This window comes from Ursus arctos, unplaced genomic scaffold (assembly GCF_023065955.2).
Source record: "Ursus arctos isolate Adak ecotype North America unplaced genomic scaffold, UrsArc2.0 scaffold_14, whole genome shotgun sequence".
NCBI lineage: Eukaryota > Metazoa > Chordata > Mammalia > Carnivora > Ursidae > Ursus > Ursus arctos.
The window spans coordinates 31670400-31684417 of NW_026622808.1; the positions used below are offsets into that span (position 1 = coordinate 31670400).

At 39.8% G+C, this 14018-nt stretch overlaps 1 protein-coding gene across 28 annotated transcripts in view; it reads right to left on the minus strand.

Moving 5' to 3' along the window:
• Positions 1 to 14018, minus strand: part of MAP4 (microtubule associated protein 4) — a 178966-nt gene that overhangs the window by 116735 nt on the left and 48213 nt on the right. For 27 of the 28 annotated variants that reach the window (XM_048226770.2, XM_057312030.1, XM_048226771.2 and 24 more), the window contains one exon: positions 1870 to 2111. In XM_048226770.2, coding sequence (XP_048082727.1) covers positions 1870 to 2111 — 242 coding nt within the window. Of the gene's footprint in view, positions 1 to 1869; positions 2112 to 6720; positions 7011 to 14018 lie in introns of those variants that run through there. The other variant, XM_057312034.1, reaches the window with a different exon arrangement.

Here is a 14018-nt window from a genome sequence, read left to right on the forward strand (position 1 = left end):
TAAAAATCAATTATCGTAAGATATCTGGAAAATCTCCAACTATGGAGAAATTAGCATATTTCTCAATAACCCTTGGCTCAAAAGGGCAGGACGGAAATTAGAAAATATTTTGAACCAAATAAGAATTATGAACATAACACACCAAAATCCATGCGACACACATGAAACCATGATTAGAGGGAATTTTGTAACATTTTAAGTGGTTGCCAGAAGTGGGAGGTGGAGGATGGGCAAAATGGGTGAAGGCGGACAAAAGGTACAAATTCCAGTTATAAAATTAGTCAGTCCTGGAGATGACATGTACAGCATGGCAACTACAGTTAATAAGACTGTATTGTATACCTGAAAGTTGCTGAGAGTAGATCTTAAAAGTTCTCATCACAAGGAAAAAAATTTATAACTCTGTGTGGTGACAGATGTTAATTAATTAGACATATTGTGGTGGTTATCTCACAAGATACAAAATAGGAAGTCATTACGTTATACACCTTAAACTAATATTTTGTATCAATTATGAAAAGAAGAAATGTTTCAAATCAATGATCTAAGCTGTCATCTTAGAAAAAAAAACAGAAAATGAGCAAATCAACTCAAAGCAAGCAGAAGAAAATATTTAAGATATAAGCAGGTATTGAAAATAGAAAAATAGGGGGAAAAATCTATGAAACCAAAAGCTGGATCTTTTTTAAAAACCTCTATCCAGACTCATCAAGAAAAAAGAGAGGACACAAGTTACCAATACAATGAATGAAAGAGGGGGCATAAAACAGATCCTACTGACATTAAAAGAATCAGGTAATAGTACGATTTTATTTCCATCAATTTGACAACTTAGAGGAAATGTGCCAATTCCCTGAAAGATACGAACTACCAAAGCTCACTTGAGGAGAAATAGATAACGTGAAGAGTTCTCTATCTCTTAAAGAAACTGAATTCCTAATAAAAAACCTGACCAAGGGGGCGCCTGGGTGGCGCAGCAGTTAAGCGTCTGCCTTCGGCTCAGGGCGTGATCCCAGCGTTCTGGGATCGAGCCCCACATCAGGCTCCTCCGCTATGAGCCTGCTTCTTCCTCTCCCACTCCCCCTGCTTGTGTTCCCTCTCTCTCTGGCTGTCTCTATCTCTGTCGAATAAATAAATAAAATCTTAAAAAAAAAAAAAAAAAAAACCTGACCAAGAAAATTACAGGCCCAGGTGGCTTCACTGACCAAGTCTATCCAACAGTAAAGACAAAAACATCAATTCTACACAAACTATGCTAGAAAACAGAACAGGAGGGAACATTTCCCAACTCATTTTATGATGCTGTATGACCTCAATTCTAAAACCAGACAAAGGCATCATAAGAAAACTACAGACCAATATCCCACATGAACAAAAATGCAAAAATCCTCAACCAAATAGTAGCAAATCTGACCCAGCAATATATAAAAGCAGCAAACCTCTTTTAAAAGATTTAATCCATGGTTTAATCCTGCCCTGGAATTACTCCCAAAGACATCAAGTGGTATCTGATTCCATTCCAAATTCAGTCTTGATGTAAACACAGAATTTTATATATCTGACTTTTCACAAAGCTACTTTAAAAGTAAAAGCACAGCGGACAGTTTAATTTAGGAAATGAGGCAGACTCTATAGTAATTGAGACTATAGAAAAAACCTTTAGATTAAAAGTAATCTACAGTTTCATGAACACACACTCAACTAAAGAGTAATGAACCTACCCCTTTGGTTTCTAACAGAAATTTAGATAACGAGAAAGTGACTAGCCTATCCTAAAAAACTCAGCTCAGTTTCCTCAAGGTTTCTAAGATTATGACCCAAAGCATAATCCCTAATCTGCTTTCTCAGCAGCTTGGCTTAACTACTTACCTTCAACCTGGCTTGTATCTGAGCATGGTTTCTTCTTTGACTCTGAATTCCCGGTTTTCTCATCAACATCCAGGAGAGGAATATAGTCTGTTTTTCCAACAGTTTCTCCCACAACATCATCAAAGGCCTCTGCCTCCAGTGTGGCGATAAAGTCCCGTTTTATCTCCTCCTCAATTTCTGGAGATGGCTCTGTTAATGCATCTGCAAGACTGAGGTCAGCCATTTTGCACCACTGCAACTGCCTGGTTAAGGGGGAGAAAATGTTTCATAAGATGAGCACTGTGCAAAGGGAAACACATTCCTAGAAACTCTTCTCAGTTTTTCTAAACCAAAAAAGAAATAAAATTTAAACTTGAGAGCTAGAAGAGGCTCCGTCATTTCACAGACTAGAAAATTAAAGCTCAGTTAACAGTCTTACCCAAAGTAAACATTCTCGTCTCTCAGAAGTAAACAGAGCAAGACCCATTTTGTCTTTGTCATTAATAAAAAAATTTTAAGTATAAAAAAATTAATTTATCCTTTACAGCCAATAAGACTCAAAGCAGGTCTTTTGATTTCAAGTCTTATAAACAACTATCTCATGTATCTTCGTTTCCAAATCATGTCCCAGAATAATTCTTAAAAGAATACAAAAGGAGGTCAGATTATATTATATTCCCATTTGGGGCGCCTGGGTGATGCAGTCGTTAAGCGTCTGCCTTCGGCTCAGGGAGTGATCCCAGCGTTCTGGGATCGAGCCCCACATCAGGCTCCTCCGCTAGGAGCCTGCTTCTTCCTCTCCCACTCCCCCTGCTTGTGTTCCCTCTCTCGCTGGCTGTCTCTGTCAAACAAATAAAATAAAATCTTAAAAAAAAAAAAAAAAGATTACATTATATTCCCATTAAAAAAAGGTTACATTACTACCAGGCGAATGAAGTCACCTTTCTTGACGAAGACTTATTTTTTTGAGGTTAAATACTGCTTCTTCATGAATTTCTTGTGGCTAGCTCCAATAACCAAACTATACCTAGCCCTGTTAGCATGAAAAACACAGATATGTTCCCTGAGGAGCGAGGGGTGGCAGCCCCTCTGTGTGGCCACATACATCACCATCTTTTCAGAACATGGGGCTCTCAATTTTTAAGCATAACCTGAAGTTAACAAGTATAATCTACTACAGGCAAAACTGCAGGTGACTAGCCCAGAAAATACAGAAATAGTGTAGTAAAAATGCCAAAGGGCCTGCAATAAATTGAGCTCCCAATACATACATAGCACAGTGGGGAAATAAAAAGTGTTCCGGGTACTATCTCTGCTTTCAAAAGGTCTGACTTAATAAGAGACTCCAAAAGACTCAGCTTTCTTGAGCAGGCAAAGGAAAATCAAATAGAAATCCTTAGCTGCACAGGGGTGCCTGGGGGGCTCAGTCGGCTGAGCATCCCACTCTTGATTTCGCTTCAGGCTGTGATCTCAGGGTCCTGGGATGGAGCCCTGCATTGGGCTCCACACTCAGTGGGGAGTCTGCTTGGGGATTTTCTCTCCCTCTGCCCCTCCTCTCCACCCCATTTGCACAGCAGCACACACGTGTATGCTCCCTCTCACGAATAAATAAATCTTAAAAAAAAAAAAAAAAGAATGAAAGAAATCCTTAGCTGCATAGTATGATAGCTACTGCTTCTGTCTGCCTGAAAATTTATTCTTCCTTATCTCCCCCTATATTCACCAACAGCCACCCCAGTGGTGGTGGGCACATGACCAGGAAGAGGACTGCTGGAAAAGCAGTATTTCATAACTACATCCTGGATGGAAGACCCACCAAGTGGCTGCTGTTCAGTTGCTCTGGCTGTCTTCTTTCTTTCTCGAGTCTAAGTGATCAACCTTCCAATCTTTCTTTTGCCTAATTTACTCAATCTATTGCTTGCAACCAAAGTATCTCAACTAGTACATACAGCCTTTTCTCAACCCAAATTTTGAAAAGCCAGAATTTACTATGATTTGAGCCATTTTTAAAGACTCTCCTTTAGGGGGGCGCCTGGGTGGCACAGTCGTTAAGCATCTGCCTTCGGCTCAGGGTGTGATCCCAGAGTCCTGGGATCGAGCCCCACATCAGGCTCCTCCGCTGGGAACCTGCTTCTTCCTCTCCCACTCCCCCTGCTTGTGTTCCCTCTCTCGCTGGCTGTCTCTGTCAAATAAATAAAAAATCTTTAAAAAAATAAAAATAAAAATAATAAAAATAAAGGCCCTTCTTTAAAACCGTTCTCCACTGTCCACCTCTCTCCAACTAAATTTACTAAAGGAAAAAGAAATACACACCAAGGAGCAGTCATTCTATCTTCAACTTTGTCTCCACACACAAGTTCCTATCATAGTCATCAATACGGAGTAGCATGCATATAACACATTTACGACCCATGAATATGGATGGGCACTCCTATTCTATATGCCACCCAGGCTACTTTACATATAAAGTATGATTGCTCTCCAGATCCTGCCAGGAAAAATGCTGAAAAATGACTCATTAAAGAACTTTTTAAAAGCCTGACAAATTTAATGTCAATAAGTTCCATAAAAAGTAATTGCTTTTCCCTTTTTTATGATAACTATTATTACCAGTTAGCATTTGAAACCTATTATGAACCAAAAATAATTAAGGATGACTATAATTAAACAGTTTCAAAGTTTCAGCACTTGAAAGGACATCTGTACCATCCTTAACAATAGCTCTATTTTTTTCCGTAATACATACCTAGGACACCTTTTTCATGGAATCCACTCAAACTTCCTAATTTAGGACACAGGTAAAAAAACAGACAAAACCAACAATATCTTTTCAGTCTCACTTATCTGAGTGCATATTCTCAAAGGGCAGCTCTTTATCCACTGTAATCTTTCCCTCTTCACCCCCACTCCAACCTCCCAAACCACTTCCTGGGCTGAGGTTCATGGAATATGAACAGCAGCTTAAATTCAGCCTAAGAAGGTAAAACCGATAGAAAATTAGACAGCTAGAAAGCAGGAAGGTCGTCTGGCTCTGACTCCATCTAGCCAACCACCCAGCATCTGTATCTCAACACAGTGTAGATATTCCTTTCTTGTCACTACATATAAATAAAAGTATGATTTACACACACACACACACACACACACACACACACACACTCTACTTATGGAAAATGAAAGTACTGGCTTTTATCCAGAAAGCCCCAGTTTTCAATAAATTAAAGAGATGACTCAATTTTATAGTTATTCTATTCTAAAATATATACAAGTATAATAAATTCATTAAGTGTTCTACAGGTTTGTTAAACTGGTTTTGCCAGTGTTTCAAAATTGATTTTAATGAATTCATGGGTGCATTTCATCCCACACTTACAGAACCATTTAAGGTCACTTAATATTCAGTTATGCCTTAAAATGTTGAGTTATGTAATTTATGGACAAAAGGGTATGACACAATGTTATTCTCAAATCTGGATATTCAGGAAGACCCAAAAATATAGACTTGTGAATGAGGACGACCTACTTAAAAAAAAAAAAAGATCTCTTCTTGATTATTTATACTATTTCTTCTTATTTGTATTAGTTTTACCTTTAAAAGGATTTGTTACTAGGAGGCAAAAAAAGAAAGCTGGGTACAGAAGTTTCTCTGCCTCACTGAGGCACCAGCTTAATCTAAAGCTTTCAGTGAGACACCTTCAGGGGCTGAGTTCCCTAATCTGTAAAATGAGAGCGGTATGTTAAATGATTCCTGAGGCTGATTATTCTATAAGCTGCTTATAATTTAGATTCATCACTTAAATTAGAAATAAACAAACAAATTGCATATAGATCCTCAATGTGCACGTGTGACTTTTATACATCAAGTACTCCCAATTATAACTGGGTTGAGGTTTATTAAAAGGCAAAAGCTTTTTGGCAAACGGAGAGACTAAAAACAAACTCATCACTGCACAGTGCCCTGCTTGAGCAAATCTGACGGGAGCTTAAGAAACTCCACCCAGTTCTGGCTAACATCAAAGGAGACTGACACCACTCTGCCAGAAAATAAGCCCCATATTATTTAACCAGGCACCAAGAGAACACACAGTTTTCAAGCATAGCGCTTTGGACATCTGATCTCTCATTCTGACTACATGCCTACAAAAGTGGAACTATCTGGTGAGAACAGTTTTGAAAATACGTGAACAAAGACAAGAAATGACATGACAAGATGATGAAGCACAGAACAGAATTTTGGTCTCTTGACTATCCTCTGACTATTAATAGCCATGTACTCATACAGAGTAAATAAAAAGATACAATGAGGTCACAAAGCATCTCCTCTGTTGTATGGTTTACTTTAGATTACAAACTCTGGAATTAGTTACTAAACTAAACTATTTTCTAGGTCTATAGAGATTAGTGTTCACATCTAATTTAAATACACAGAAGTATGGGCAACTTTTTAAGGTCCCAAAATTCCTCTTGAAGATCTTAGGTCCGTCACTCACTCCAGATCTGCGCTCATTCTGTGTGATGAGAAATTACCATTAGTGATCTCGTTTGCAAATGGCCTGTCTACTGCCCTCCCCACCCCCTGCCCCCGCCCTCCCTTCTCCCAAAGGTGCTGCTTGGAAGCTAAAGTGGAGCAAGAAAACTTATGATGAAAAAGAACAGAAGCCTAATTCCCACCAACATACTGAAACACTTCTCACAACCACTATCATATTTTCATTTCACTCTGTCACATCAACCAAATCTGTACCAAGATTCATTTGTGGTAGCCAGCATTCTCCTTTTAAAAGTATAGAATCCTATTTCACAGTTTCAAAGGGGGTAGGGACACCCAGGTGGCTCAGTCAGTTAAGTGTCAAAGGGGGTAAGGGAACTTACATCCCAGAAGGTCCATCACTCCACCTTAGTGTGAATTTAGTTCTTTCTCAAGTTAACTTTCCTCTTAATCCAGGAGATCAATTCCACGGAAAGTATCCGAGTTTTTCGTTTCAGTGTGACAAGGGAGAATACTAGTTCAGCAACATGGAACGTTTCAGGGAACAAAGCAGATCTGGATAAGGTATCAAAGTAGGGAGAGGGTATGTGGTCCCAGAGGCCCTAGGACGTCAAAGAAAGGGAGGTAATACAATGCCAAGGCAAGCTCTTTTAAAATATTACCTCCCGTCAGTTTTAGGAGAAAGGAAAAAATTTTCTTCAGTCACCTGGCCTAGTTGAGAAACGAAATTATCGTTTATTACATTATCTAAGGAAAATGCTTCTGAGTTCCAAATAAGCAACTTAGTAAAAAAACATTTAATAACAATTCTTAAAGGCAGAAGACTGCTCATAATGCTCACTTAAATTTTCTCCATGACTGATATTGTCAGTTTTTTGGAGGACTGGGGGTAGAGGGGTGAATTATGGACAAGATATAGAACTAAAGGGGCGCCTGGGTGGCTCAGTAGTTAAGCATCTGCCTTCAGCTCAGGGCGTGATCCTGGAGTTCTGGGATCGAGCCCCGCGTCAGGCTCCTCTGCTGGGAGCCTGCTCCTTCCTCTCCCACTCCCCCTGCTTGTGTTCCCTCTCTCGCTGGCTGTCTCTATCTCTGTCAAATAAATAAATAAAATCTTTAAAAAAAAAAAGATATAGAACTAAAAAGATAAGTGGGACTTATATTTTCTTCTTCTGTATCTTTTTTTTTTTTTTTTTTGCATGACTGATGTAAACAGCAGAGAATTTTGAGGCCAACACCAAGCTGCTACCCCAGGACATTAGTGAGATTGCTGTGACCAAAATGAAGTGCTTGTTCCTCAGGCTTGGAAGAAACCCAGCATCGCAGCCAGTTCCAGAGACCATTTATAATCTGACAGGTTGGTGGTACAGCCTGCATCATGAAGATTTCATATTCAACATGAGATTTTTTTCAGTTTGCCTAGCAAACTTTCAGTTACTAAATGGGGACTCTTATTCCTCAGATAGGTTTTAATGAAGTTCTTTCAGAGGTCTATTACGTAGCAAGCTGACCCTTATTTGTCTGATGTCTGTGTTCTGCTTTTAATTTATTTAACTAGAAAACTAGTTTGATGTCTACTTTCAATCAAAATGGTATTTCATTCAAAGTAAAACCAAATCTTTATTAAGGACCTGTATGGGCATCGGCTACCACCTTACACAGCTCCCAGGCACATGTGATGCCCGAGGCTAGTCGAAACTTCTCCAGCTCCTCCCCGGAACCAGAACAGCAAAGGTGCAGCTCAGCAACAGCCTGATGATCCTAGCAATAAGCCCCAAGCCCCTGCAGAACACATGAAGTTTCCACCTCCAGGTACCTCCCTACATACTTCAAGGACAACAGTTGTACTATTATGAACTGATAGTATTTGCAGGCTCCACAGGGTTCTGTTCCGAACCACTATTTGTCCTGTTCATCACAGGATTAGCAACAGGAGAAAAGTCCTTGATTACTAGAATAGTTGAGGCCATTGCCTAGGGACATTCCTATACGGAAGAGCACATGGATTTTACTTCCATGCAGTCCCCAAAACAAAGAGTTCCTTTTCCCACTGCTATTTTAGGGAGCCCTGTCCTCGAACATAAAAACACTGCACTCACATGCACACGCATATTCACATACACAAAACCTTGAAGCACAAGCCTGAAAGCCTAGCTTGCTTACTTACGGGAACTATCCAGGCAGTTTGTGTTCAGTCCTGACCGAATGCATTTTGGATCTCTAATCAGGCACCTGCCTGCCACATTTCTGTCCAAGGGAATTTAAACCTATTTCTCCAAGAAGAATCATCTACACTAGATACCTCCCACTGTTAGCCATGTGATCCACTCAGCATGATGTCTGCTGAAGTCTGGTAAGGTGCGCCAAAACTAGAGACTGACAATGACACAGCACTTACATTTCTGCTATAACCATCCTTAAGAGCAACTCTTCCATTTTATTTCCATTTAAAAAAAGAAAAAGAGTGAATCTTAAGATGATGCTCAAGAGCTAATGCCCCCGAATTGTAAAGCAAAAAAGTTTTTTTAAATGTTATATTCATTCCATTTATTCTCCCTCAGTCTAATTAAGACCAAAACACATTCAGAGTTTCCCTACACCTATCCAAAAATTATTTCTAAATACTTAAGATCTCTAAAGGCTTTTATAACAACACCACTTCAAATAATCTGGGCTCCAATTCCCTCACTTTAACAGTTGACAAAAAAAGGAACCAGAAAAAACAAGTCACTTATAAATGAAGCTAGAGTGAGAATCAGGCTAAGGGGAGACCCAGCAAATACCAGAAACACAAGGAGGGTGTGACAGAATTGATAAAATCTTGGAATTTTATAGTTTCTGTTTTATCTGACGCAAGGACATCACTACACTTCCAGATCTATTTTTTTGCCCTACCTTTTAAAGTATAAATGCAATTGGGAGGAGTCCTGAACATCAGGGAAAAAAATCTCAGCTGATTTAAAAGGACCCCAATCCGTACTAGGAAAAAAACACTCTGAACTCCTTTGTGTGATACCCTACAGGACCCAGCTCTAGGACCTACCTACCACAGCCATCGGTGGTTTTCCATGGAGGCTCTCCCTGTACTTCAGTCAACCGGAGACCAGCTGCCACTTTATAAGCCTATCACTGACATTATCACCACATGGCCTTATTCATACTGCTCTCCACACTACAAATCCTCCTCACTCCTTTCCCACTTGTCAGAGTCTTGAAATCAAGGCCCACATCAACTATCAGCTTTTCTGTGATCCTATTCTGAGATCTGTTCTCCCAGCACCATTGAGAACTAACACTTCACCTGTATTTCTATTGAAACAGTCTGACAGTCGGCTCCTGTAACTGCTAGATCGCAAAGGGGAAGGACCATGTCTAAGCCATGTGTGTATCTTCTCTTAGTGGATAACTTTACACAGAAGATGGCCTAAAACAACAAAAACCAACAAAACAAAGGGACTAGCTAAACAGAATTCTAAGGCGGTATGACTGAAGTTAATAAAAAGCAGGGGTGCCTGGGTGGCTCCATCCGTTAAGCATCTGCCTTCGGCTCAGGTCGTGATTCCAGGGTCCTGGGATCAAGTTCCAAGTTGGGCTCCTTCCTCAGAGGGGAGCCTGATTCTCCCTCTGCCTGCCGCTCCCCCTGCTTGTGTGTGCGCTCTCTCTGACAAATAAATAAAATCTTAAAAAAAAAAAAATTAAAGCAGTAGGTCTAGGGGCACCTGGGTGGCTCAGCTGGTTAAGCATCGACTCTTGAACTCAGCTCAGGTCTAGATGTCAGGGTCATGAGTTCAAGCCACGCACGGAGCTCCACACTGGGCATGGAGTCTACTTAAAAAAAAAAAAAAAGTAGGTCTAATTTAATGAAATTAATCAGAGGTGCTAAAACTACAAAAAACTCTTCAGAACTGGAAAAAGAATAAACATATTCAAGGTTGAAGGGTCACCATTAACTAGCATATTAACCCATTTCTTCTTCTTTCCAAACATAGCTTTGTGCCAGAGCCATCAGGTTGTCTGCAATCATGAAAAGAAAGCCAACAAGGAGTAACCATACAAGCCAGCTCTCCAAGCCTGTCATCTTATCATTATTAGGCAGGGCAATAAAAATAGCCCTCTGCTTTTAGAAAAGCACAACGACATGATGCAACATGGCAGAAACAAATGGCATTTTGTTGAAGAGATAAGCTACCCACCATCATGTTAACATCACTGTATAAATATTAAAACTTTTATAATTATTAAAATGTGAAATCTCCATAGTATCAGCTCACATATGTCTGTCAAAGAGTAGTAAACATACTATGTAATTTTAAGACTACCTGGTGTTGGGGAAATTGGGTGAAGGGGAAAAGTATTCACACTTGATCAGCTCCTAGCTTTTGAGAACTACTTAAGAAAAAAACTCTCCATCAAGCCAAGTGAAGATCCTCTCTTAAGCTCGGAGCCATAGCGTGCTACATTTTATTGTTTTAGATGTCAGTGAAAGTGAAGGAAAATGGAAGACTGAATTAAGAGGAGAATGACGATGTGCCGATAATTCTGCAATTATTTATCATAGACACATACAATGTGTGTCTTCTCCAGGGTCCCATTGGACTCAGTTCCTACATGACAAGGACACATCTTCTTCACCTTTTATCCTGGGCATCTAGTACAGTAGTAACACCTGGTAGGATCTCAACTGCACATGCATCCTGCCGGGTGTGCTCCATTCCGTATCATGACAGAGCCTTCTCTTGCTGGGGTTGACACTTGCCTAGCTGGAAGGACACTCCTGGCTCTTCCACTGTGGGTCCTGGGCCCAGAATCAGCATTGGGGTACAGTAGCCCTGCTCTTCTGAGCAGCAAAGAGGAAGGCATAAAATCTATAGTACTTAGCAGGCATTTTGTAGAAAGACCTTAGTGGTGGTAGTAAATGACTTGCCTTTAACATAAAAGTGCCTTAGAGATGCTTTCAAATGGGGGGAGGGGGTAAAAAAAAAAAAGGCCTAAAAGTAAAAATAATAATACTAAGTGAAAACTGAACAAGCAGAGTGAAAAGTCAAAGGAATCTTCATGTTAATACTTAATGTAACTTTTAACATTTCACCTGAAATGGAAGTAAAGATCTGAGTTAAAAGTGAAATGCGGGGCGCCTGGGTGGCACAGCGGTTAGGCGTCTGCCTTCGGCTCAGCGCGTGATCCCGGCGTTATGGGATCGAGCCCCGCATCAGGCTCCTCCGCTGTGAGCCTGCTTCTTCCTCTCCCACTCCCCCTGCTTGTGTTCCCTCTCTCGCTGGCTATCTCTATCTCTGTCGAATAAATAAATAAAATCTTAAAAATAAAATAAAATAAAATAAAATAAAATAAAATAAAATAAAAGTGAAATGCCACTGGATCAGAATCATTCAGGGACAGAGGTGGGCAATTCAGTTTCTAAGCGCTGACTCTGAAGGGCACCCACAACTGAGAGCTACTGAATTAATCAACAATCTACTTAAAGTTCACTGAAATGAAACATAAGGCAGAGTTCGTAAAACTTAACACTGGAAAGAGATCAAATTCTCCCGTTTTGAGAAGGTAGGTGCTTTAGATAGAGTTTATTAGAAATAGAGCCTGACAGGGATTCTTATACAAGTGATTTACTGAGGGAGTGCCTTCAGGAGAAACCTGTAAGGGAGGGAAGAGAACCAAAACTATGGTTTCAGCTAAAGGTTAGAGCCTATGCCTCCTGTCTAGGAAGCTATGAAGCACAACCACACCACAGAGCCAGCCCCACCATGAGGGAAGGGAGTCAGGTTTTTGTAATCCTCATCAGGCAGTCACTGGCTGAGAGCCATGTGAAGGGAAGGGACATAATTCCCCAGACACCTCTAGGAGAGCTGGCTCCTATATGCTATGGCCCTTGCTAACACTTACAGCAGCCGGGGGTTGGGGCGTGTGTGTGTGAAAGAGAGAGAGAGAGAGAGAGACCAAGCAAAACACCATTAGTAGAAATAAAGTGACAAGTTCAATTCACTAAGATTTACCAATATTAAATATTAATTTTGTATCTTCCTAACAACACAGCTATTTAAAGAACATAAAACTTCACCCCCAAAAAAACACGCTAATTCAAAAAGGCAAATGCACCCCTATGTTTACTGTAGCATTATTTAAAACAGCCAAGATATGGAAGCAATCCAAGTGTCCAACAACAGATGAATGAATAAAGAAGATGTGATACATACACACCACACACACATGCACGTACACACACACACACACACACAAATTTAATATTACTCAGCCATAAAAAAGGATGTGCTCTTGCCATTTACAACAACATGGATGGACCTAGAGAGTATCAAGTTAAGTGAAATAAGTCAGACAGAGAAAGACAAATACTGTATGATTTCACTTATATGTGAAATCTAAAAAACAAAACAAAGAGCAGAAAGAGACCTATAAATAAAGAGACCTATAAATACAGAGACCCAACTGACGGTTGCCAGAGGAGAGGGAGACAGAGGGGATAAGATATTTTGTTAGGTACATATAAGATTAATATTTAATATTGGTAAATGGGCAAAATGGGTGAGGGGGAGTGGGTTTCCAGGCTTCCAGGCTGGAATACAGGCTTCCAGATATGATATGAATAAGTCATGGGAATAAAAGGCACAGCATAGGGAATATAGTCAATAATGTTGCAACAGCACTGTATAGTGACAGATGGTAACTACACTTGCGGTGAGCACAGCGTAACATAAGAACTGGTCCAATCACTAAGTTGTACAGCCAAAACTCATGACGTTGTGTATCAACTATACTTCAATAAAAATAAAACAAAAACATAAAACTGACATTAATGAGGAGAAACAGATGGGTCCTCCTTCTAGGGGGATATTGTAATATACTTCTCTCAGTAATTGACCCATCATGTAGACAAAAATCATTAAGTATGTATACAAGTTCTGAACAACTCAATATACAAGTTTCAGCTAATGGACTACAGAGTACACTGGAGCAGACACTTTCCTGGGGCGCCAGTTAAGTGTCTGCCTTCAGCTCAGGTCCTGCTGGTCCTGGGATCGAGCCCCATGTCGGACTCCCGGATGCTCAGCGGAGAGCCTGCTTCTCCCTTTCCTGCTCCCCCTGCTTGTGCTCACTCACTCTCTCTGTCAAATAAATAAGTATTTTTTTAAAAAGACACCTTTCTGGCACACATGGGACATTTCATTTGTAAAATAAACATATACTAGGACATAAAACAAATCTCAAATTTTAAAAATCATTATTGTAAGAGAACAAACTGCTGGTTACCAGAGGGGAGGTGAGTGGGGGGGATGGGGGAAATAGGTGATGGGGATTAAGGAGTGTACTTGCTGTGATGAGCACCAGGTGTTGTTGCATGGAAGTGTTGAATCACTCTATTGCACATTTGAAACAAATATCACACTGTGTTAACTGGAATTTAAACAAAAATTTCATAAAAAATCATTCTGTACAATATACATTTAGGAAACATCATAAATAAGTTAGAGATAAAAACCTGAATTTTTCAAAAATTTATTAGGACATTGCAAATATCATAGTAGAAATGAAAAAATACTTAGAATTGAATAAGAACAAAAATATTACATACCAAAGCTTGTGGAATATACTTAAACAGAGAATTTGAGGAAGTCTTCAGCCTAAGTGTTTTTATTATAAAAAGAAGGATATA